We start from the raw sequence: 25,727 nt of genomic DNA, 5'->3' as shown, positions 1-25,727 counted from the left end.
GACTTGACCTCCCCCCCCCGGCCCCCCCGACACCACCCACCCCTCCACCTCACACACTCCCCTTCCTCCTACTGTACACACAAACAGTGGACTAGAGACCTGCACCTAGGAGAAATATTTTTATTTTGTATAACAGACAGATATTCTAAACAAATGAAATATTTATTTTCATTTCAGCAAAAATTGTCTACTAGCTAACAGCAAAGACTTTTTTTATAATGGGGGGGGGGAATATTTATATGTAAAGTTTTTTGATTTACAGCATTATGAGAGATGAAAAAATAAGAGAATTACGTGCCAATTTTTTCACAAGTTAGATAAATAGAATAATATTGTGGTGCCTTTTGCTGTATGCTGAAGTCGGAGGTCCCATTGAGTTTTTGTAGCCTTTCTTATAAAGACTCCTCGTTTTTATAGAGACCAACCCTCTTCCTTCCTTTTGCTCTGGTTTTTTCTTTGATTTGGGATCTTCCTCTTTTTGAACTGTGATCTGATTATGTCATCATGCAATATTGATTCCTCCTGTGTAAAAGGTGTCTGTTTACATGAGTATGATCCACGCGGCGCGCTCGATTCACAGGGACATTAGTCGCTGACGCAACCGGAAGTGTAGGGTAGTTTTTCTCGGATGAATCACATCGGCCATTTATGTCCTTGTTCGCTGCCTGTCAGTCATTTGTTGTTATTCCTGTGAAAACAAGAGTGTTAGGGAGTTGTTGAGGGGAAGTACATCCAGATTCCTGTGTAGGTGTTCAGGGTGCTGCCATGACATTGGTGGTGGTTGCAGTGTGTGTGTTTGTGTGTTTGTGTGTGTGTTTGTGTGCCTGTATGTACACCCCATAAAGCCTCGTTTGGTTGGCGCCTCCGTTCACCTTGAAAAGTGTGGTCTCTTGTTTGACTGACATGCTCCTCTCACCAATCCTCACGCTGCCAGAAGCTCCATTGCACTGTAAGAACCTCCCTCCGTGAGCAGTCGTTGGCCAGGGAGCTGCCGATCCAAACCGAACCGAACCAATCCAGTTGTAATCCAGCCTGACTCCGGCCTCCCGTGGACTGCCCAGCCCGCCCGTTTCCTATGCCAGCAGCTTAGAGCCGCACTGTGTCTCAGGACTTCCCCATCACATCACAGCCAAAAGACTCAAAGCAGTGAGCGCACGTCATCTCAGTCACAGTTCAGTCCGCAGGCCAGATCCACACCCCCTCACTCTCCCTCCTGTCTGTCCGTCAGGTTTGTTGCATTCACTCGTGGCCCTGATTAAGGGGAGTGTGGGTAAAGACTCTTGGAATCAGAAGGGAGATTCAGTTGCTTTTGTTTATTTATTTTCTAACTCAAAAGGTTGTGTGTATGCGTGTACGTGGGCATGTGTGTCGCTGCGTGTGTGTCGCTGCGTGTGGGTCGCGATGAAGATCACGATGATGATGATGAAAATGATGCGGAGACCACATCTGTTCACTATGTTGCAGGGGTGTAGCTAGGAATTCTGGGCCCCCTGAGAGGAGGATACTGCTCTGGGTTCCCCCCTTTTGTTCTTTTGCTAATATAAACCTGCTACTTTACGGGCCCTCTCCAACTGTGGGCCCCTGGAATCGCCACCACCTTTCACCCCTGTAGCGATGACGCTGCTCCGATGGGTCAAAATCGCTGCGTGCAGGTTCACACTGCTAGAGAGCGAGTTTCTGAGTCCGATTCTACTTTTTCTTAAGCTCACAGCCAAACGACGGTATATGATAATACTGATTACTGCATCCTTGATTTGCATTCCTATACCTTTATTGATTGAACTTCCTTTGCTTGGTCATATTGACTGAATGATCTGTTATCTGTCTGTCTCCGTCCGCCCCCTCCACCTCACATCGCCACTCACCTTCATGTCTTTCTCACCCCCGTAACCGACCTACAGAAGCAACTAGCAGATGAATTTAGGCCCCATCTCCAGACAAGTGGACTGAACAGCACACTAAGAGTCGGCTGATCGTGTCAGAAGCTCTTCAGATATTCATCGGGTTTAGAAACCCTTTCAAGCTCACTGAGGAAAATGTGTCCTTATTAGAGTTAATTTCCAACAAGTAGAGTGTTTTTCTTTTCTTTTCTTTCCAAAAGGGAGATGCATGGATATAGAAAGTATCTTAAAAACGGCGACAAACCCCTTCAGATTTAGGGGAATCCTGCTAGAAATATATAAAAACATTATTTGGGTTCATGGCCCAAAGGTCTGGCTAGTTTTGTCTTAATATCACTGTATTCAATCTGGGATTTGCAACGTGGAAATACTGCAAATGAGGGTAGTGTGCTTCTAGAGCTAGTTGAATTGTTAACACCCCCGCCCCCCCCTCTTTCTCCTCACCCTGCACTCCCCCCTTTTGCCTTTTACATACACACACACACACACACACACACACACACACACACAGATACACGCACACACACACAAAGCACCACCATGGTTGTGTTTGTCAAGCAGTTTGCCTTTATCTTTTTTACCTCCCAACTCCCTCTCTCTCTCCTCCCTTCCTCTCTCTCCCTCCCACATCCCACCCTCCTTTCCTTTCCTTTCCTTTCCTCTCCCCTCCTCTCCTTTCCTCTCCTCTCCTCTCCTCCTCTCCTCTCCTCCTCTCCTCTCCTCTCCTCTCCTCTCCTCTCCTCTCCTCTCCGCCCCACCCCTCTGCATGTCCTAGTGGTACTGGTAGTTGGGTGCATGGAAAAAGCAAGCAAATCGTTTTTCCACTCGGTAATAAAAAAACCTGTCTTCATTTTAACATTCAGCAATAAATCCCCTTCTCTTCATGTCCATCGTTCTTGGAATATGCTAGATGATTTTTGCAAGTTTTATCAAAAACATACTACTTGTAAAAGAAGAAAAATCCAAAACCACCCCTTCATATGAAAAATAAAACTTTATTCCTACTATTTTGAAACAGTCCTGTCATCTTTGTCACACAAAATAAACAACAGTTGTTTTTTTATTTACAGCTGTTTATAATCTGTTGTTTCTTCTTTATTTAGGAACAAAGTCAGGAAGCCAGTGCACCGAATGTACAGTAAGAAGTGGAGTGGAGGAGATATGACCAGCAGCTGGCGGCACTCAGCTTGTCTGTAACTTCATGTGCCATGAACGAGGTGATGGTGCCAGTCGAACAAATAAAAACGGTATCTTTATACTTAGATCATTTGCAATATTTCATGCTCCTCCAGGCTCCTGTTACTGTGCGAGCTCCGTCATGTCTTTCTGGTTCACTTCAATATGACGGTGCTTTACTAAGAATAATGGGGCAGAGTGTAGACATTGGACCAATGTGTTGTAACAATTAGGACAGTGGTGTTTTTTTTCTTAAACCCATTGTCACATGATCAAACGGACTAAATGACATCTTCGGCCCGAATACACGTTCAAAGGCTGGCTCATCTGACATGGACGCTGGGTGAAAACACTGCGACACTGCAACACTTCTTCACTTCCCACCGTGTGTTTCTATTCCCCTCTGGGTGATCGAGACTCAGGTGTGTTTTTCTTTGTTTGTATGACTCGATACTGACTTTCTATCATTATTAACGTCACTGCCAGCAAATGACCTCCGCACACTGAACACGTGCTCCGCTTCGTAACCGCGGTGGTTGAGTCCACTCAAGGCTCATGGCGCTAACCACCACCAACACGTCTCTACTTTGCGATGTCTGATGTCCAGATTATAAAAACTGGACAGGGTTGTTAAACTGGGAAGATAGCAGGTGAACCAGTGAGCGTATAGTAAGACCGGGATGTGGACTCAAGAAAGCACCACATCCTTTATTATTATTATTATTATTATATGTTCAGCGGCCTCTCAATATAAGTGTATTTCACTGATGTTTCTGACCACTAGCTGGATGTATTCTCATGGGAGGATTGAGCGTGTTGCTTTACTGCCCTGGGAGTTAGCCGTGGTAGAAGAAGAGGAGGGATACAAAGGTTAGTTTCATAAGAAAACCTCTGAACCATTAGAAATGGTAAAATGTTCTCCAAACAGCTGGCTCTCCAAACAACATGGTTCTCCAGACAGCTGCACCGCAGTACAAGCATTTGGTCCGTTCTGAGCAGCCATGTTTTCCAACGGGTGCTTCCCATCAATGAAACCTGCAATGGGTTCCATTGTTTCCAGAAGAAGAAAACTACAATGTCAGGATACCCCCTCCTGGACCTGTTTCCCAGCCACCAGACCTGTTTGTAGGTTTCACTCAGCTAGTGGATGGCTGTAAAGGCTATCATTATAAAGCAACAGAAGAGTCTGCTTAGCAAACATCAGTGGAGGAAGAACATGTCTGTCCTGTTAGATCTCTGTTTGTCAGTGGGCGTATCCATCTGTGTTGTCTCAGAGAAAAGAATCTCGTTTTGATCTTTGTTAACACAAATGCGTTTGTTACACAGTTGGTCGGATGACTTCAGGATAGAAGAGAGAAGGAACCTTGACTCCCCGTATCTATTCCAGCTTATTAATGGAGAGTCAAAGCAAAATGCTCTGATAACGAGGCCATCGGGTGATCAAATCGGACGAGTATTCAATGAATTTGGGAATCTTCACTCGCAAAAAGGTAAGCAAAGAAAGATGTTCATTTATTTCAGCACCCGAAGAGGAGAGGATCTCATCTTGCCAAATGACTGTAGGCCGACGTATTGATTATAACTTTAATTCGAATTTATCTGCCGATGAAAATACAAGACAATCAAAAACTCCAGAACAGCTACCAAGTGGACCTTTTGGTGCAGTTTAGTCAATGTTCTCTCTCATGACTGTTTTCCTCTCTCTCCAACCAACTCATGGCACATTTATGGTATTTTGATATTCAAAAACATCTCTTTTTTCACACCGATTTTAGATTTGCCCAAACTAACATACTATTGGTTCATTTGCAGCTGAATGGCGCGCTCCACCTGTAGCTGGCGCGCCGTGTTACCTTTTTGCGTGTGCACGCCATGCATCTCCCTGGTCCTGCTGTTCGCCTACGCTACCTTCGTGTTTAATGCAGCCATGATTCGCTTAGAGGGGAGCGCAGTCGGGGACTCGGGACCTCTTCACTTTGTGGCCCCGGGAACTTTTAGTAACGGGAGCTTCACCCAACTCCCTAAAACTTTCTGGGAGCTCCATTTGCACGGGGACGCCATCTGGAACCGTCTCCAGCTGACCATGGACCGCCATTTTAACCCCATTCTGAGACCTGAAAACATCAAGAGGGCATCTGAAAACCATCCCTCTTATGAGTCCCTACAGAAGCAAGGATTCTCTGAAGTTACCAACTTGGACAGCATGAGGAATCAGCTACCACAGCAGATACTAGAGTTTATGAGCCACATGCATATGAGAGACTACCCAGCCCTCATCCAGCCAGATGGAGTCTGTGGAGCCGGGGCAAAGGAGGAGAGGGAGGCCCCTCTCCTCCTCCTAGCCATCAAGACAATGGAGCAGAATTTTAAGAACCGGCAGGCCATTCGACAGACCTGGGGCCAGGCGGGATGGGTAGCAGGGCAGTGGAGGAACGGTAAAGGAGGAGGAGATGGTGGCGGACACGTCCGCAGGGTGTTCCTACTCGGGAATGGAAGAAATGGAAATGCGGGCGGGAATTTATCCGATGTACTGCGAATGGAGAGCGAACATCATGGAGACATCCTGCAGTGGGACTTCAGGGACACGTTTTTTAATCTCACCTTGAAAGATGTGCTCTTCTGGAGCTGGTTCTCCCGCTCGTGCAACCGGACTCTCTTCGTCTTTAAGGGGGACGACGACGTCTTCGTCAACACCCCGAGGATGATTACATTCCTCCGGGACCAGCTAAAGAAGCCACAAGCTCACAAGACCATTGGAGACTTCATGATTGGGGATGTCATAGCTGCAGGATTACCAAATCGAGTCTGCCAGTCCAAGTACTTTATCCCAGAAGGCTTCTACAAGGGACAATATCCCATGTACGCAGGCGGTGGAGGGGTGGTGTACTCAGGCCAGTTGACCAGACGCCTACTGCACGTGTCTAAAAGGGTCCACCTGTTCCCAATCGATGATGTTTATGTGGGGCTGTGTATGCTTCGGCTCAACGCTCACCCGGTCCACCACCCTGCCTTCCTCACGTTTGACTTTCCTAAAGGGGAAAAGGAGACGCTGTGTTCGTATCACACAATCCTATTGGTCCACAAGCGAAGCCCCGCCCAGATAGTTAAACTGTGGGCCCATGTGAAAACGAGCCAGGCCCAGTGTTGGGACACGCCCCTGAGAGGGCGGCTAGAAGGAAAACAAACCCCAACTGTAAGAGTATCACTGAGCACATTTTTATTTAATTAAGGAATCATGTCCTGGGGTTATATTTAATTATAGTACAAAATGTGAAAACTTTGGGGAGATTGAACAATATTTAATAATAATCTTTAAACCAGTATATGTACTGTACTTTTATATTATCATACCTTTTGTGTACTTTTATATGTGAAAATATTACCTGAAAGACAAAATGTAATGCATAAAAAATGTAAACGCTACATTTTGAAACTGCAATGGTCTGCAATGGAAGAACCCCGACGTCATTGCCTTCCAAAAAACATATTACAGCACCCGTGACAAGTATCCCCCAACACCTCCAGTCCATGTAGAACGGGTTTTACATGCAGTACAAATGTACTACAAACTCAATGGCTCTATGTCAAAGATGATGTACTATGTATTACGATGTAAATGCATTTAATGCCGTAGCCTTCTGTGCAACAGTTTCGTGAATAAAGGGTTCTTTGAATGTGAAATAAAAAGCAAGCTATTTTTAAGATGTGGAATTTTGAAGAGGACGATGACAAGTCCATGGAGTGAAAATAAAAAAACAGCTTAAGAATGTAGAATTAATCTTTTATCATTGCACAAAACCAAGTCAGCAAGGAATGTCGAGAAGACGAGGCTCTAATCAATCAGTCACAGTGACCAACGATCAGTATGCCGTGATACAATTGAAACCAGAGCATTTTGATCTTTAAAACCATCAGCTGCATTCATTTGAAAATAAAATACTCTGTAAGAATGGAAACAGTCCAGCTTGTTAAAAGGAATGTTCTCCAGAGGACCAGGAATACTGGAAAGATCTTTAAATTCCCACCACGCTCCCGACTCCTCATACTAAACTAACAATTAAACACGACTACAGTCTGGTCTGTCAATGTTCTGAGTCGTGTTTCTGATTTTCAATTCTGTCCTATGGATGAATGGATTAAACAGTTTCCATCAACATCCTGCAGATGTACAGTATGGCCTAAGTATACAGTACACCCTGTAGTGTACCAGCAATATAGTGATCACTGCACTGAAGTTCAGACTATAAACATGCTTGAGTTTAGGACACATTTTCAGTGAGACACTGAAACTACAGAAGAACGTCAGCTTTGTTATGACTGATTCCGTTTTCTTCTTTTTTAAACTAATTTAACAAGCAAGACTTATTCTGTTCCAGTACGTTAAAGTCCATTCAATGAGCCCAGCCATGTAAGGTCTACAACAGGCAGTCCAGACGGATCAGTTGCATGAGGACCATTACTTCCCATCATCGGTCAGTGGCAGCAGCAGCACAGCAGAGCCCACCGTCTCGTGATTCTCACAACTCTCACTCTCGATTGTCCGCCTCCTCAGTGCTGCCACTACGAACCGTTTTCTGTCCTTTTCTCTTTGTCTTTGTCGGCGTCCTCCTCCTCCTCACTGTCCTCCTCCTCACTCTCAGTGTAGTGGTAGTTACAGCGGTTGGTGTTTACAAAGAGGTCACTCTCATCTTCAGAGTCACTGAGGTCCTTGTCTTTCTCCTCCGTCTCCTCTTCCTTTTCTTGCTCTTTGTTCGTCTTGTCCGGCTCCTCCGTAAAGCCCTCTGGCCTGGAGGAACAATACATTCAGTTACACTTGACCAAATAACACTAGTTGTGTGTGTGTGTGTGTGTGTGAGTTCCCACTCACCAGAGCTGCTGTTTTTGCAGGTACTGAATGTGATCTTTGTAGAGAATGAAGCTGATCTCTGCCTTCACCTTCTCTCCTTCCTCAATGGGATCCACAATCACGTAGTCACCTAGACATGTATAAAACATGAACCAGAAAATAAAGAAAGGTAAAAGAGTCAGTTTCAGTCAATACTTAATAATACGTCCTCACGCCAGTGACTGACACAAGCTTCTACTGATATATCAGGATCTATTCTCTTGAAAAAGCAACAAATACCAAGCAGTCCAAAACATTTTTTTACGCTGCAGAGAATATTTTAGCGTCCCACATCTACAAGAAATCAAGGGTGCGGAAATACAGTCTGATATTCACAAAGTTTATAAAAAACAAATGTTGCATTGGCATTTCCCTGTGAAGTGGTAACACGTTTTGTATTGTTTTTAAAAAGGTATATATTCCCTGTGGAGTTCTTGATCTCTGGTAGCTCCATAAAGCAGTTGTTTCTTTTGAGTGCTTGATTCATACTGAATGATCTCCGTGATAATCTATAATATTCATATAATATCCCACTCAATCACTTACCTCTCTTGATCCAGAGGTTCTTGCGGAACTTGGGGGGCATGCTCACCAGGAACCTCACGCCCTGGGCTGTGACCGCTTCATGGAGGTTGTTGCCACGGCTACCAGTGACCTACAAGTGCACAGGTAGAGGATGGAGATGAGAGTCGGGACCACAATGAAATACGTGAAATACAATGAAGTCCACGCAGCCCACCTTCACAATCTGCTGGTTCGCGGTGGGCGTGACAAAGTCCCCGAGAACCTCCATGACCACGTGTTTGCGTTTGGTGGCCTGTGACATCTCGAACGGTTATGATGCGAGCTTCCGGTGCCGTCCAGCTGAGAGGAGAGTTAACCTAGTTAAAAGTAATACGCTCTCTGCTCGTCACCGGTGGTCAGATAACGGTACATTAAAAAGGAGACAATGAACTGAAACGGGATATGAAACCAGAATATAAAACAAAACTGACAAGTTATATTGAAAACTAGCTACGCTCACAATAATTATTAGCCAGTTAACATGAGCTTGGCCACTTTTATAAATGTGTGGCTACCGCATTGACTTTCACGTGGTTATAACTTGTTATGCCAAATAGTTGTCTGCTTTCCCCTCTACCATCACTAGTGCTACAGCTGGCTAAGCTAGCATTAGCGCTAACCATCTCACAGCGCAGCTCCAGCTCAGCACGTCAGCGGGTCACATAATTACCTTGAAAGAAAGAAAAGAGGAACGAGAGTTGTGTCTCCTTAGAGCAGAGAGTGTTTCCGGGGAGCGTGCGAGCGGCTACAAATCACTTTGAAGAAAAGACACGCTGAAATAGTTTGTCAGCAAAGCCAAACTACATGTGTTCCTGTTTTCTGACGACGCCAAAGGCTACACTTCCGGTGCCAAGGAGTCCATCCTTTTCAAAATAAAGGTCACTATCTAATGCTCTTTTATGTGCAGGCTAAATGGACGTTCAATGAGGGCCTAGAATGACACTTAGCATAACTATGTCACTTCAACATCAATTGCTATTAATTATCTGACTATAATAGTATCTAACAAGATCAGACTAGGGTTCCAACTCTCACCCCAACCTACTGCACCACACCGCCCCACACAGGTATAGTTATTCCGCCGCAGTGCCTTTGCATTGTGGGTAATATAGTTTTGTATTCTCTCAATTTGAGCAACGTTCAAGATCACTAACATTCGCTGTTGCCAACCAGTTCTCACACGATACACAAGGTAACATCGGTAAAAAATAAAACAACAATGACTTCTTTCAAGTTTTAGCTATTTATTTGTTTGACTTCATGCCAATTGATTTGATAAATAATTATATGCAGACTACATATTAATTCACCCAAAAATCTGTGGATGTTTATGAAGTAAAACATTGCCTATAACCCTTACTTTTAACATCAGGCACTTAGACATTTAAGCAATTAGATGTTCAATGTGGTTTATTGACAGTATGATCTAATCACAGTAAAAATGTTATGCTGCATTTATTTTTATTTTCAATTGATAAGATAGATAGATAGATATATAGATACTTTATTCATGGTGACATTTGGTTGTAGCAGCAGCAAACAAGGTTACAGAGTAAACATAAAATATTAATATTAAGTATGAAAAAATGCACAATATATACAATACAATAAAATAAATTGAAGAAAAGGAAATAAAGAAAAGGAAAAGTTTAATGTATATACAATGTATATAAGGTGTGTACAGTGAAAGCGGTGCAAGGTTTATTGATGTTGTTCAATTTCAATTTGAGGAGGATCTGGCCAGAGGGGACTTATAATAAAGTCTAATTGCAGTCAGCAGGAATGTTCTCCCGTATCAAGAATGTTCTGTATCAGGAATGTTCTCCTGTATCAGGAATGTTCTGTATCAAGAATGTTCTCCCGTATCAAGAATGTTCTGTATCAGGAATGTTCTCCTGTATCAGGAATGTTCTGTATCAGGAATGTTCTGTATCAGGAATGTTCTGTATCAGGAATGTTCTCCTGTATCAGGAATGTTCTGTATCAGGAATGTTCTCCTGTATCAGGAATGTTCTGTATCAAGAATGTTCTCCCGTATCAAGAATGTTCTGTATCAGGAATGTTCTCCTGTATCAGGAATGTTCTGTATCAGGAATGTTCTCCCGTATCAGGAATGTTCTCCTGTATCAGGAATGTTCTGTATCAGGAATGTTCTCCCGTATCAGGAATGTTCTGTATCAGGAATGTTATGTATCAGGAATGTTCTCCTGTATCAGGAATGTTCTCCTGTATCAGGAATGTTCCCCTGTATGTTCTCCTGTATCAGGAATGTTCTCCTGTATCAGGAATGTTCTGTATCAAGAATGTTCTGTATCAGGAATGTTCTCCTGTATCAGGAATGTTATGTATCAGGAATGTTCTCCTGTATCAGGAATGTTCCCCTGTATGTTCTCCTGTATCAGGAATGTTCTCCTGTATCAGGAATGTTCCCCTGTATGTTCTCCTGTATCAGGAATGTTCTCCTGTATCAGGAATGTTCTGTATCAGGAATGTTCTCAGGAATGTTCTCCCGTATCAGGAATGTTCTGTATCAGGAATGTTCTCCTGTATCAGGAATGTTCTGTATCAGGAATGTTCTCAGGAATGTTCTCCCGTATCAGGAATGTTCTCCCGTATCAGGAATGTTCTCCTGTATCAGGAATGTTCTCCTGTAGCTGTCCTTGTGACAGTTTAATTTAGTTGTTCCAGTGCATATAAGAAAAGAACACCACACACAAAGATTAGAATTTCACACTTTATTCAACCTTCACTTATTTCTCACGGTCTTACAGCAGTTTTTATAATTAAATTGCAGTTATGTACCGACCAAATGTGAAGATCAATACAGATAAGTATAATCTCACTCAAATACAACAAAGCATTAGCATAGACGCTGTTAACAAAACATCCAAGAAACCACAAAAGACAGTAGTCTAACTTCAATTAGTGCACGCTCAAACAAAGACTCAGTTACTTTGAGGAAAGATTAGTTAAAACCAAAAAGTGCCTAAAACACAGAAATCCTTATGACCTGCAGGGATAACTGCAGGGATCTACTTTAAAATGACTTTAAAAATTCATCAACAAAGCTAGTTTATTAAAGCTGGTATGTTTTTAGTAACACGTGGTGTGAGGTAATAAGGTGGAACATTAGGCTGGTTTAACAGGAGTAACATCAGCAATACTTTATGTGTGTCAGATTGCAATCGTCATGCATTCTGGATCCAATGTGTGTGTGAGGAGTGTAAAGGGGAGGTCAGCTGGTAACTGTGGTACATGTACTGTGATGGTGTGTGTATGTGGTGTTTATTCTCTAGTTGACGACAGCAGATGAGCACATCTTGTTGATCCCACAGGCATTGGACCCCCTGTACAGGTAGTAATAACCCTGTAGGAGAGACGTGTGAACAAACACACAAACAAAACAGCCGTTAGTTTTGTACAGTATAGTGCAACACAACAGAACAACACCCGACTGTGGCTGAGGTCTTGCAGTGTCAAATTAAAGAGTGCACACTTTAGGTAAGAAATGACACTGTTGACTCATTTGGACTATTCGTCTGGTCAAGTCAGGAAATAATGATGACATTGTTAAAAAATCAGAATGTGCGCTCTAGTTGCTATATTATCAAGAAGAATAAAGTATTTTCTTTTAGAACTCTTTACCTTTCTCTAATCTACAAAGACTGCGAGTAGGTTAGGGTTGTCTTACCTGCTCTCCATAATCCTCTCCCCAGCTGTTTTTGATGGCCCAGAATGGGATACTTTTAACTGAAAGCACAGAAGCATTAATACAAGAATCAGGAACTAGGCGAATGAAGCCTAAAATAAATAATACAACATGTAAAAAACACTTACGCTCTCCGTATCCCACCATCAGCACGGCGTGGTCGATCATCCAGGGGTTGCAGAAGATCTTCAAAGGGTGAGAGACGCCCTTCCTGTAGAACTACAGACATTTCAAAAGAAAAGATGAATTGAATACGGTTGTATGCTGACGATCACATTTTAGTGAAAATTAAATGCCTGTAGCCATGATGCTATGTCTTTGCGTATAACTCAAATGGAGGTGGTGGCAGTGGGTCATATGTTAGTCATGCAGTCATTTCTGCCGGGGGACCAAAGCGTTTACCTGCATGGCAAAGGCGTTCAGTGCAACGGAGATCGGTCCGTTCTCAGCCAGCCACGCTGCAATTTCTGAGAAAAGACAGAAGAAAAGAAAAAGAGTACATTCAACAGCTCTTTGGTTCCATCTGCCACACACGTTTTCTAGTTACAATTGATCAACACCCATTAATCTTCATAATTAATCTTTCTTTGAAATAGGAATCAACAAATCATTGTTTGTGTCACTACTGTGTTCATTGAGACTGATCCGTGTCACTTAGGGATTAAAACTAGCGTGTCGCTGTGTGTTTTAGTGATTCGTTCGCTCAGCCCACTCACCGTGCTCGTCTTTGGACAGCTCCACAGAGCTGTTGATGTAGGCCGCCACCTTCATGGTGGTGAAGTCACACGTCTGCTTCTTCCCGGTGTAAGAGTAGTCGGTCTCTGTCTCCAGACCACCTAAACAACACGTCGAGGTTGAAGATCAAAAGGCTCAGCGTAAATGGATTTGCAGGTTTAACAAAAAAAGTGAACACTAAAGTGCTTCTATGGTTGCGCGCGTCACTCGTCCTCCACACATGTCACACGTACCCAGCTTCTCGATGGATTCATAGGCATTGGCCGGCAGCCCTCCTCTGCACGCCTGGTCCAGCCCATCACAGTCAACCAGCTCTGTGAAGGACAAATCAATGAGCAGACCAAATCATGGCGTTTCACAAACAGGGGCTTTTTCTTGCAGGAGAAAGTTATTGAATTATTGTATCATCTGTGTTTGTTTGGGTGTGTGCGCGTCTGTATTGGATTAGATTAGATTAGATATTACTTTATTCATCCCTAGGAGGAGGTTTCTTGAAGCAGCAGCAAACATGTTTACAAATATACAATAAAATAAAATAAAATGTCAGGGTATATTACATTTAATAATTTAAATAATAAAAGGAAAAGAAAATGTAAAAATAAAATAAAAATGAAAGTGTAAAATGTGACACCAAAATGTGTGTAAACGTGTGTGTTCATGTGTGTGTGTGTGTGTTACCTTGTTCAGAGAGGGACAGCAGCGTCCCATTTTTCAGGAACCACTGGCCTTCAATGTTGCCTGTGACAGAAAATGCCCAGCAGGACCCACACATACCCTGCAAGAAACACACACACACACACACACACACACACACACACACACACACACACACACACACACACACACACACACACACACACACACACACACACACACACACACACACACACACACACACACACAAACCCCAATCAGCACGATGTAAACAGGACGCATCGTGTATTCATTGGTAACGGGCTACTGAGAGTGAACGCTCTATAATTAAATCTGCTTGTTGGTACCTGGTTCTTCACAGAACTAACGGCTCCGTGATCTCGCCAATCCCAGCTGGAAGGGGCGGGGCCTCGGGCGCGAGGGGCCGGCTTCATCGGGCGATGAAGAGTCCATTGGCTCAGCAGCGGGTTCAGGTAAGTAGAGCGAAACTCTTCCTCTGGAGGAAACCAGAAAGAGAGCATTTAAACGTTTGTGTTTCAGAGGAACCTTTGCGGAAATACCGACGCAACACATGAAAAGCGGACGGTCTGGAAATGCGAGCCGAGGCAGAGACACGTTTACGGACACATACCAGTTAGGTCGCTGAACTTGGTGACTCCATACTCAGCTGAGCCTTGATCCAAAGACTGGAGCTTCTCGGAGGTCTTCAGGTTCTCGTGGAAGACGCGCAGACGATGATCTGCCTCTGCGGGGTCAAATAAACATAGATTTAAAAAAATGAAATGGCGCCTGACAATGAAAGGACTGTTTCGCTGCCCTGTATGTTCATCTTTCACGTGTGATGTGACGTCCGAAAGCAAAACACGAATGAGAAAGCAGATGTCTGATCTGGGTTGTTTTCACGGGACACACCATTCTGAATGCAGTGCAACACGTGACCTTTCATTCCCTGTGACGCGCTCTACTACAGTCATTTTGGAATGTGTTGAGTAATGATTGTTCACTGTTGATGAGATACGTATCACCCATCAGTGGTTCACGGTGTTAAAAAAGGAAGGCGACACATTAAGCAATCTATGTTTGGTATGAACAATACATTGTGTCAGTCACTCACCCTCCTGGCTGCTGTAGACCTTATTGTATGTCACCATGAACTCTTTGAACTGGCCCAACAGCTCCACAGACTCCTGCCAGATAATGAGCAGACAAAACGCACGCAGACCGTATCTTTAATCTCAATTCCAGCAGTTTACACAATGAATGGACGAGAGGGGGATCCAACAGGCAGATAACAATGGGGAACTTGTTGTCAGTCCTGTTATTGATCTGAATAGGACACCATTTTTACCTGCAGAGGCTGGCTGGCGGATGCATCCACGACCTTGTTGGTTTCTTTTAGTTGAGATTCAACTGATAAGAAAGACATCCAGGACAAAAGGTTATGTTACAGTGTGTAGAGCACATACATTTATCGGACAGTTTTGGGCCACATGCTAAGATTAAGGCCAGAACACAAGAAGATAAGGTCAAAATGAAGGAAACATTTGCATCAAGTCTTTCTTCTGGGACTATTTCCATGCATGGTTAATTAAGGCTGTTTGGTGAGATCAGTGTCAATCAATAGATAGATAGAACCTTTATTAATCCCGCAAGGGGAAAGTGTTTAAATACAAATACATCATTTTCTTTATATTGGTGGTGTAAACCATTAATTCAAAAATTAAAGATTATTCCCTGATAATTTGGTTTTAACCAGTTCAATAGAGCCACTGTCATCCTGGAAGATGCTGCTGCTATTACAGAGGAAGCAAAGCATCATGGGATAGCACTGAAACTGTGTAAACAGTGGGTCCACGGTGATTGCAGGTAACCTAGACCTCTTGGGTGAAGAATAAATGAAAGTGCCCGTGCAGAGGAACCACCGTCACTCGGTGTGAACCATAGGTGTGTCCTCCAGCCAATCTTTGACCACACCTTGATGTGTGTGCATGCGGACTGACCTTTAGGCTGGCACTTCTGTTTGAACTGAGTTGAAGCCTCCTGCCAGGGAATGTCCCACACTTCGAACACACACACCTCGGTCTGACATAAACAAAAACATGGAGGACAGAGATCTGTTGAAAATAGATTATAAAACAGAACAATATGTCGCGCAATCACTGTAGCTCAATCTAACATCCAGTCATGTCTCTTGTGTGTCTATATTGTTTCAAAAGTGAAACGGCTCAATAGGACTATCTCTTTTTCTCAGATAGAGGATGTTTTTAAAACATGGGATTAGGTATCCCCTGTAAAGTCTAAAAATAGAGGAACGAAGAAACAAAAAGAAGTGTATGCGTCAGGTTGTGTTTGCATGCATGATGTCATGAGGCATCTGCAAGTGAAACCTGGTGACATCTCAGCTGAACTGATAACTGCACTGCTGCAATAATAACTTGGTATACAATTAACACTTTGCTAATGTGGGATTATGGCATACTCCTTGGAGAAATATGCCATTCTTAAACCGAGACAATGGCCTACTTTGTCTCCCTCGATCACCCTCCCTCTCATGCACACGAACACACACAACCTACCTTGAGTTTGTGCAACTCGGGATAGAAGTCACATGTCCTGAGCCTGGTGGATTTCTTACACTGGGTGTTACTCAGTTCCACTGTTATTGAATAGCGGATACCCTTAACCAGCTGGAAAACAGACAAATACACACAGGGGTCACTTCAGAGTTACAAACAAGACAAGACATATTGCTCTTAATAAAGCAGTAGTAGTATAGTGGTACTCATTGTAGTTGTCTGCATAATGAACATGTATACCGCAGTTTATACTAGTGCATACCATTATTTTGAAGGTAAATCACCCTTTTCCGGCCTTTGTTTAGCTAACTATAGTAACATGACGCATCTGTGATGCGCACTGGTGACTTTGTTTACAATTAATTGAACGTAACTCTTTCTGAAATGTCGCAAATCGTCACACAGCCGACGTTTTCCATTCACCCTCGTTATGACTAAATAAAATGGCACATTGCTGTGAATAAATGAAGAAGAATGAAAATACACGGTCCGTGTTGACGTTACCTGCTTAGTGGCCGAGAGCAGCCGGCTGGTTTTGCGGAGGTGCATGGCATTGGAGCCCCGGTTGTAGCGCTCCTCCGCGAACTCCAGAGCCTTTTTCAGGCCGGGGTCGGACTCCTGCAGCCGGACAGGAGAGCCTGGAGGCCCGGTGAGAGGCCGATCAATGTCCTCACCAAGCCCGAGTACCGAGCCCAACACGGCGGCCAGGGCCAGCCACGGGATTACCGGACAGCGGGATCCGACCACCATGTCTGTCAGTGTCCAGTCGGTGCTCGGTTAAAAAGAGAGATCTTCTGTTTCCCTTGACAAAATAAATCGATATGAAGTTCACAGCAGTAGTTACACAAGATGTAACGATCGCGTGTTGTTGCCAAACAAAACATGAGGTTGTGGGAGGAGACAAGGGTATTAGTGGGCGGGCTATGTCCTACATACAAAATATCATAATTATATAACTTCACACACGCACTTGTAAAGCCGCAATAACCTGTTAACAGAGGGGAAAAGATTATATATATATATATATATATATATATATATATATATATATATATATATATATATATAATGTATATCATTAACGTATATGTATAGCACGTATCCATTACTTTTATGAACCAATACTGCTTATACTAAAATAAAACGTTAATCGAGTGTTAAGATGATACGTAAAGTAGAATACACTGTGAAGTGTCGTTTTAGTGTTGCGGCAGTTATTAATTTCCCTATTCTCCAAATAATTGTGTAATTTAAAATCTCGCTGGACAAGTGTACAATACTTAATATTATTCTAAACATGTGGTTACATCTATTTTGCCTCTCAACATCACGCCATTGTAATTACAGCCAATAGGCAGTAGAAATCAAATACCGCCACGAGAGGGAGACGAAATACCGTCACATGTCGACGCTTTTCCTGTACTTGGAATTAAATATTGTGAGGAAATTATCCGGCAATCTAAACTAGACTGACTTTGAGGGTCTGTAGTTGTTTTCTTTCATAGCTACAGTTTACACGGCAGCATAAGTATAATGCACAGGTTAGGACGAGTATTAATGTGCTTGTCTGTGCCAAATTTAGCTCAACGTTCAGGTCCCATTTATGGGCATAGCCCTTTTATTCTGAAGGATTTCAGCCGGAAGTGTTGTTGTTTCTGGCTCACTGGGGCTAGCGCTGCTAGCACCGCGGGCAGAGGCACCTTTGGAATAAGCTAAGCTAACGTTTTAAACTCGCTGAAATAGGCTGCCCGAAACAATTTAGCGTCCAGTACAACCCCCCTAGCTCACGAGGGAACACAACTGTCGCGGTCGTGAACGGCATGACTCAGTTATACTTAGAGACCAGGTTGTTTTCTTAGCATTAGCCTCTGAGTGAAGGTCCGACTGCAGACATGGAGAACCGGGGCATCGAGGACATGTTTGACTTTCGTCGGTAAGTCCGCTAACGGCAGCTAGCTGAGGCTGGTAATCTTCAGCTAACGCCACGTAGAAACATGTGTTATCCTGTTTGTGTAATAAATAACGTGACGGTGACATGGTGTCGGGGACGTCTACCGTGTGTTAGCTACGATACCACGAAGGGATATCGCACATTTTTAGCCCCCAGCTACCGTTAGCGGGCTAGCCGCGGTGACGTTAAGGTAAACATCGTATGGCTGCCGTGTGTTGTGCTGCCGTGTCGACTTCACTGTACACGTATCACCGCGGTATCTCGCTTCACCCGACACGGTGGTTGATCCTGTCGTCCTCATAATGGACGTGTCGTTGCTCTCTCCGGATAGCTCATAGCTAAAGTTTCCTCCGAAAACTCAACTTCTTTTCCGCGCACACGTTGCCGCAGCTATTGTCCTTATGTCTCCCGTTAACGACCTCAGATATGGAAAAGAAAAGTTGTGCCTCGGCCACAAAAGGCCCAACGTAAAAAACAAATAATAAAAAACAGGCCATATATTTCACAGTAAGTAGATGGGACATGAGGCCCGAGAATGCTGCAGTAGGGATGGAGGTGTCGGATTTCAGGCCAGTTAATAATTTCGGATTTAAGAGATTCACGTTTGACACGTGTAACAAATAACGTGTGGGAAGTGAAACTTTTGCACTGTGGTTGACTGCGAAACTGAGACACAAACGTTAATGCAACAGTGGAGCAACCAGGCGATTATATTAATATATTTAACACACTCAACCAGAGAAACTCTGATTAAAAAGTTAGCCTTAAAATGCAGCTTTTTTAGCGTATACATGGTGGTTTACCTGCAGATGGAGGACACGTGGAAGTGGAAACAGGTTTCTAACTGCCCTGCAGTTTCTCTCCAGAGAACTGCATTATGTACAACAAAGAGCTCTAGTTATTGTGTGACACTATTTGGACGGTAGCCCTGGTGTGGGTGGTTTAGTGCTGGAACATAAGGTACCAGACTAAATGCACACAAATCCACATGTTGGTGTTTGCTGCCTATTGCATTTTGTTTGTTGTTTTACATCCCTCAGTGTTGCTGTCTGTCCCTCTGTGTGAGGCACATGTCTGTCAGGATCTCACCAGTGATTACGTTTCAGATGTCATGCACTGCATTTGAACATGTTTGAAACAGATTACTTTTTTTTTTTCTACAGGTTTCCCAAAGATGCAGTTCTTCTCCTGCTGTTGCTGATTTACTCTCCAGTTGGCATCTGTTTGATGTTGATAAGGATTTTCATTGGTGTTCACGTGTTCTTGGTCAGCTGTGCTCTTCCAGAGAGTTTTGCTAGAAGGCAAGTATTGTAGAGCATATGTTTTTCTCTGACAACATGTTACCCTCTGTTTGTAATCGTGGCTGCAGGAGCTGTTGTGGTAACCACATGTGTCATTAATAATACGCATATCCAAAGGAATATAAAAGTGTATATTGATAATAATTTAGGTACAAGTAGTGGAAATTAAAAGGGAAACTGGTGAACTGGTTATATATATTGCATACTGTGCAATTCATTAAGAACAATTGCAGTATGGCTGCCTCTCACAGCTATAATAATCCATTAAACACTGCCACCCCATAAATACCATGAAGGCTCGTGGCTGCTCAATACATTTGATATGGTATGTGTCTGTTACACCATGACCTCGTCTAATTGAGACACGGTTCTTGTGTTATTTCAAGTTGATGACTGTAGAATTTAAGAATCGTTACATATAAGTAAACACATGTAAAAGATCTGCATGTTGGTGTTGGAGCAGTGGGAAACTGTATGTGTTTGTAAATGGAACCACTGCATGCAAGATAACATCCACCTGTGGTTTATTGTTCTGTCAGATTTATTGTCAGGGTTATGTGCTCGGTCCTGGGAATGCATGTGAGACAGAAAAACCCTCGCTCCAGAGACAGAAACACCAAGCTGTACACATGCAACCATGTGACGGAGTTCGACCACAACATAATCAACCTGCTGACCCCCTGCCATACCGTGAGTGTTTGACTTTTAAATGTGCAAAACTGCATTATGCAGGATGTTTTAAACATTTTAGCCAGCTGCAGAGTTTTGGGGATTAGCCCTATGAAATGACTGTGCTGATGTCTGTAGTTTCTTTGTGCTGCTATTTGTGTTAAGAACTAGTGTAGCTACAAACCTCTTTGTTTTACTAAGCTTTTTTTTTTGTTGATTTTCTGTTAAATCCACAATATATTTGTTTGCAGCATATATTGTAAATGATGACGTATACAAACAGGGTATTTTCATGTCACAATGTTCCACTTGGGAGCATTGTGGATGTTCTCCTCGAGGAACTAAACGGATGAAAGTACATAACGTTCTGTATGTTAACTTCAATGACGGCAGATGAAACAGAGGAGTCGAGGTTCGCACTGCTCCGCAAAGCGTATTGAAGTCTTACTCGCATAGTGAACCGGCCATCTTTCTATCTCAACGATGACTTTTCTTTCTCGATTAACCAGTGCAAACTGGTATTTCCCTGTTGAACACAGTAAAGTCAGTGTAAGGTTGAATTTTCTCTTTCTCCATCTGCTCGTTAGCCCCAGTTAGAGGGCTCCACAGGCTTTGTGTGTTGGGCCAGAGGCTTCATGGAAATCCATTCAGCGTCTGGCCAAGAAGCCGTAGGAGAGTCTCTTCAGAGGTACTGCTCCACTGAAGGCACCCCCCCTTTGCTTCTGTTTCCTGAAGAGGAAACCACAAACGGCCGTGCTGGCCTGCTGAAGTTCAGGTTTGTGCGAACATTTCTGTTGCAGGACCATCTACTCCGTATTTGATTCATGTCACCAAAGGAACACAGTTATTATTTGTTATGGGACTTGGTTGATTCAAAGTTTTAAAAAGGACAACAATGACTCTGAGGAAAAGTCAGGGGTTTGGCCTCCTACTCAGGACTATGGATGTAGGAAGTGATTACAATGATCAGTCCTCTTTCATGGCACTTTGAGATGGAGATTAATTACTTTGGCGGTTGTCTCCCCTCACAAATTCCCCTCTAGAGTTCGATGGGCAGAATTTAAAACGGCTGCAGGATCGGTTCATTTCTGTCTTTAATTTGAGGAGCTCTGAATCTTCCGAGATGCAATGACACCCAATAAAACTGGGAGGAGCGCTTCATAGTACTATCAAGAAGAATATTGTAATTTGTATGAATTTCAGTTTATTGAAGGTTTTCACTGCAAACTAAAATGAGTAAATCTGATTTAAAATGTTATAAAAAGTCAAATATTTTGCTCATGTTCACAGCATACAGCTTCACCATACTAAACCTGTGTGTTTCCTCTCAGTTCCTGGCCTTTCTCACTGACTGATTCCATTCAACCTGTGGCCTTACGGGTGACCCGACCATTGATTGCTTTGGTATGAACTTGCATTTTCAAGCGATAAGTTACCAAAATACGATGGATACCCTTTTAAGATAACTGTTTATTTGTGTGCTGCCTAGAATATCTAGGTGTAAGATATTTCTTAATGTGCTTGGTAATGAGACATAAACTATGTAACATGCCTGAAAATGCAGAATGTTAACACACAGAGGAAGGAAGGAAATCTATGGGGTGAAATAAAGCATTTCTATACCAATCCCAGCTGTGGAAAATCATTGCAAAAATAGTGCACTTTTCTTGAAGTAACAGCATGTGGATTAGTGGAGGCTGCTTAAATCTAATTCAGCCATCTCGGTACCGGGAATAATTTAGCTTGTGTTGCCGTGGCTACAGTTGGGCTCAGTGGAGATCATTTCAAATAGTCTCAGGATTGTTTGGGTCAGCAGGACTTTAATGGTCCAGTCTCCCTGTGTGTCCATATTTACATGTAGGGCCAATACGCTGTGATATAATGTGATGACTGTTTGTCTGTCCACAGAGCACACCTGACTCAAGCTGGCTGAAGGAGCTCTTATGGACATTTTTTGTTCCATGTACAGTGTATCATGTAAGGTACTAAATAATTTGTATACATTTTTCTCTCACCAATTGCTTTTTAATGTGGGGTCCTGATGTTCTGTAGCTGAATGACCAATAACAATCCAATTGTGGTGTTTATTATCCATGTAACTGAGGATGTTTGTATAACTAAACTATAAACACTTGGCCACAGCACAAATACCAACCCCAATCTTCTCTTGCCAGTAATGCTGATTGATGTGCATGTGCTTCAAATGCTTTTAAAACTAAATTACTCTAAGTAATTGTTTAGTGCTCGTAGTTCCAAATTCACTTTTTAAATAGATGTTGAATATTTCTGTTGATATAATAGTGTTTTACTTCACATGTTGCTGCCTATGCCTCCGCGTCAGCCGTCTCGGGAACACCGGGAGGGAATGTCTTCAAATTTGACAAACATTCACTTGGTCAAAGGTCACTGACCTCACAAAACAGTCATATGCCAATTCTGATGATTTCACACATGTCCAAACGGATAAAAGTGATGACATTTTGGACCAACGCGGAGGCAAACTGCAGCTAGACTGGTTGTTCGGAGGCAAACAACCGCGAGGTGGTAATTCTAGTTTTTGTTTTCATTTCCATCCCAGTTGGCTGCCACCAGTGTCCAGACAAGAGGGCGAGTCCATGCAGGAGTTTGCCAACAAAGCCCAGGAGGTAAAACCAATCATTACGGGTTTGATTTGTTGCTGCAAAAACAAATGAGTTATTCAGTTATACAATTTAGGCGATGTATCCAATCGTCCTGGCCCCAGCAAACTGTTCCCTCATGTTTTGGCTCTTCAAATGCCATTTGTTGCCTTTTGTGCTGCAGTTGTTTGCTAAAGGTGTGTCTCTTAATTTCAGCTGTTAGCGGGTGAACTTGGCTTGGTCTCCACCAAGATCACTAAAGCTGATAAAGCGGAGCACATCAAACGTAAAAGGCACGCTGTACCACAAACATCGACAAGTAAGTCAAGTTCATAAACGAGCACCAGGTTTCCTGTTCTGGAGCTGTTCGGGGTCTGGTGACAGCTGTTCTTTCCCCTTATCCTAGGTGTCAGACCTGGCTCTATTGGCCTGGGTTTCATGGTCCAGAGTTTGGGCACTGATGACCATAGGATTACTAAGATGGCCCAACAGGTGAAGGATGTGCTGCCTCATGTCCCACTGAATGTCATCGCAAAGGACTTAGGTAGAGCCCCATTTCAGTGCACGGCATTATTAGTAATGCATCCTTCCAAAACTGGAAGATGGTTTGAATGGCCATGCCTTTTTATGGTTGTCTCTTGATTGTGTGCAGCAAAAACCAACTGTGTTGACACCACCATAACAAATCTGCTGGAGAACAAGGACGACAGTCCAATGGAGGCAACCGGGACGTCGTCTTTTGGCTCTTCTAGGAACAGCTCCTATTCCTCTGGTCCGGCTCCCACCATAACGGTTTGATGCTTCCACACGCTGCTGCTCTCCAACAATTCATCATTTAGGATCCATTTGAATCATCATTAAACATAACGTGAAGTTTATATTCACTAGAATAGTACTGGGGAATTTGCAGTTGCATAGAAATGGCTAAATACTGGACATTTAAGTTCGGCTACTTCTGTGTTTAAGATTGATTTTGTCCTCAAATGCAATCCATCTAGCTTGTTGTTGTTGTTTTTTCAATAATAATAATAATAATTCCTTTTTCATCCACAGCCTGCTGCCCAATCTTTTGGGAGATCACCAGTTGACAGACATTTGTCTCTCCAAGAGAGAAAAGAAGCACTCTATAATTTTGCAAGAAGGTGAGGGGTTTTATTCACCATGAGCAATGTTACGTCTTTACATCATACAATAGATTAATGTATTATTTGCTAGAAAAGCATCGTCTTTGTTAATATTGCAGCAGATATGGCAAAAAGGGCCAGCCTTACAAGGTGGAATTACATCTTCCAATAATCCCTCAACTATTGTTTTAATCAAATATTTCTTTGAAGGTACTTGATGCATGTTCAGGTCATGCTGATACGAAGCCTCAGAGAAAAGCCAACGCTGCTTCATTATGCACAACATCTTGCACTTGAGCCGGACAGTTTTGCAATATTAATTTGCTTAGAGCTTTACTTTGAATTCCTTTTCTAGGGTCGTGTCTGTCGCTCAATAGTGATTTCTACGTTGCGTTAAAGCCGCTCCAGACGGAAACCGTCTTTAAAAATACTTCCGTCTTCACTCGCGTAGACCCGGCAGATTTGTTCTCAAATCCAGACTCGGAAGCAGAAAATCCTGTAAAGAGGTTTACTCGTCATGACAAACCCTCGGAGTCATTATCCAACTCTGCAGCTCATTCTGTGGGCTCCATCGATACGTCCAGTATTCATGTTCAAATGGGGGACATGCTGTAACACCATAAGGCACTCCACTCTGACCGCGTGACCTGTTCTTCCTCTTCTAGACGCTACATTGAAAAACACGGATTGGATCAAGAAGACAGTCACTGAACACACTTTGGGTCAAGCAACCACCGAAAACATCAGAGAAGCATATTCAACTTGCATAGCTGTCTAATTTGAATGGTGATTTTTCTATAACGTCAACTGGTTCTGTTGCCGAACGGATTTAGTTCATTATAGAGGGGCGTATTCTGAACATGTATACGTCGATGGGAGGGTGATTACGCATGTGTTTAATTCTTCATTCTGGCTGATACATAATTTTGATAACAATTTGTATTACGATCCACTGACTGTGAATCATCTATTTATTTTTATAATGTCCAGAGTCGTCGATGAAAATAAAGTTCAGCTTGACCTTAACACATGTGTCCCTTTGTTGTTTTAGTTGAGTGTCGACTCTAATGTCCACAGGCTTGAGAGGGGGATATTAAGTCATGTTTTAAAAATATTTTTCATTTCTACATTTCAAGACTACGGTCATATTAATTTATATTTAGTAATGCATGGCAGCATTTCCTCACAAATGAAAGGCAACCGCATCCGGCCATGAGAGGTAGCCAGAGAGTAACCTGGACATTATGTCAAGTCATTACGTTATGTCAAGTTTTTGGATTGAACCACTATGACCTCTCACCCATTGGTTCCATCATCCTCCCTTATGACCTCCATTGTCATTTCCTTCTTAAATACTATGGTGTATTCCCTCTGAGTTCATACAGTTATAGAGTAGTTTTCATGGCACACAATACTGACATTATGGCATACTAACTATTTTCATGGATTTTTGATGGCATATTTCATTCGGATACTAAACTGACTTAATATTTTTTATGGTAGCTATACTCTGGCATTTCTATGTCCTATGGCATTTTTTTAATGACGTAAAGCATTAATTTATAACATTTTATGGCATACATAACATGATTTCATGTTACTTTTTTACACATTTTATTGGCATACGGTATGACTTTTATTACGTTGATGGCACACAATGCTAGTGAAGTTTATATGCTCGGACCAATGGGCTTGGAAGAGGAGACAGCAGTGGGATCAGGAGGTGACTCTTGTGGGAAGAGGTGGCAGAGTCCTCCAAAGCACCCAAGGGCCCTGGATGTAGAAACTCCATTTCCATTCCAGACAGGGGTAACTGCTGCGTCCTCTCAAGCATAGACTATTTCACAAAATTGCGAGAGGCTTA

The 25,727-nt window shown here is 42.9% G+C and overlaps 4 protein-coding genes across 5 annotated transcripts; 2 read left to right on the top strand and 2 right to left on the bottom strand.

The window, feature by feature from the left end:
• Positions 1 to 4,893: 4,893 nt before the first annotated feature.
• LOC117737910 (N-acetyllactosaminide beta-1,3-N-acetylglucosaminyltransferase 2) lies at positions 4,894 to 6,611 on the top strand. The gene is made up of 2 exons (XM_034544155.1): positions 4,894 to 6,270; positions 6,603 to 6,611. The coding sequence occupies exons 1-2, from the start codon at positions 4,894 to 4,896 to the stop codon at positions 6,609 to 6,611; spliced, it is 1,386 nt and encodes a 461-aa protein (XP_034400046.1).
• A 226-nt stretch (positions 6,612 to 6,837) lies between these two features.
• eif1ad (eukaryotic translation initiation factor 1A domain containing) lies at positions 6,838 to 9,366 on the bottom strand. Of its 2 annotated transcripts, none has more exons than XM_034544325.1 (5): positions 9,197 to 9,366; positions 8,702 to 8,826; positions 8,509 to 8,617; positions 7,945 to 8,053; positions 6,838 to 7,863 (listed from the first exon to the last, which is right to left on the bottom strand). In XM_034544325.1, exons 2-5 carry the CDS (start codon positions 8,786 to 8,788, stop codon positions 7,638 to 7,640), a joined length of 531 nt encoding a protein of 176 aa, XP_034400216.1. In that variant the 5' UTR covers positions 8,789 to 8,826; positions 9,197 to 9,366; the 3' UTR covers positions 6,838 to 7,637. The 2 variants fall into 2 exon arrangements, with proteins under 2 accessions (XP_034400216.1, XP_034400217.1); XM_034544326.1 differs by lacking the exon at positions 9,197 to 9,366 and adding an exon at positions 9,147 to 9,194.
• Positions 9,367 to 11,246: 1,880 nt separating this feature from the next.
• ctsf (cathepsin F) lies at positions 11,247 to 17,113 on the bottom strand. The gene is made up of 14 exons (XM_034543943.1): positions 16,705 to 17,113; positions 16,201 to 16,311; positions 15,625 to 15,706; positions 14,973 to 15,034; positions 14,739 to 14,811; positions 14,256 to 14,369; positions 13,972 to 14,120; positions 13,649 to 13,745; positions 13,204 to 13,284; positions 12,952 to 13,071; positions 12,638 to 12,702; positions 12,364 to 12,454; positions 12,218 to 12,276; positions 11,247 to 11,893 (listed from the first exon to the last, which is right to left on the bottom strand). Exons 1-14 carry the CDS (start codon positions 16,948 to 16,950, stop codon positions 11,819 to 11,821), a joined length of 1,425 nt encoding a protein of 474 aa, XP_034399834.1. The 5' UTR covers positions 16,951 to 17,113; the 3' UTR covers positions 11,247 to 11,818.
• A 546-nt stretch (positions 17,114 to 17,659) lies between these two features.
• Positions 17,660 to 24,889, top strand: aup1 (AUP1 lipid droplet regulating VLDL assembly factor). Its single transcript, XM_034543640.1, has 12 exons — positions 17,660 to 18,133; positions 19,315 to 19,452; positions 19,992 to 20,142; positions 20,709 to 20,896; positions 21,453 to 21,525; positions 22,030 to 22,103; positions 22,700 to 22,766; positions 22,956 to 23,058; positions 23,146 to 23,283; positions 23,392 to 23,531; positions 23,793 to 23,881; positions 24,529 to 24,889. Exons 1-12 carry the CDS (start codon positions 18,093 to 18,095, stop codon positions 24,572 to 24,574), a joined length of 1,248 nt encoding a protein of 415 aa, XP_034399531.1. The 5' UTR covers positions 17,660 to 18,092; the 3' UTR covers positions 24,575 to 24,889.
• Positions 24,890 to 25,727: the final 838 nt, after the last annotated feature.

Source organism: Cyclopterus lumpus, chromosome 10, assembly GCF_009769545.1.
Source record: "Cyclopterus lumpus isolate fCycLum1 chromosome 10, fCycLum1.pri, whole genome shotgun sequence".
Lineage (NCBI taxonomy): Eukaryota > Metazoa > Chordata > Actinopteri > Perciformes > Cyclopteridae > Cyclopterus > Cyclopterus lumpus.
The sequence above is the reverse complement of the archived record's forward strand: the minus strand, read 5'-3'. Positions and strand labels throughout refer to the sequence as shown.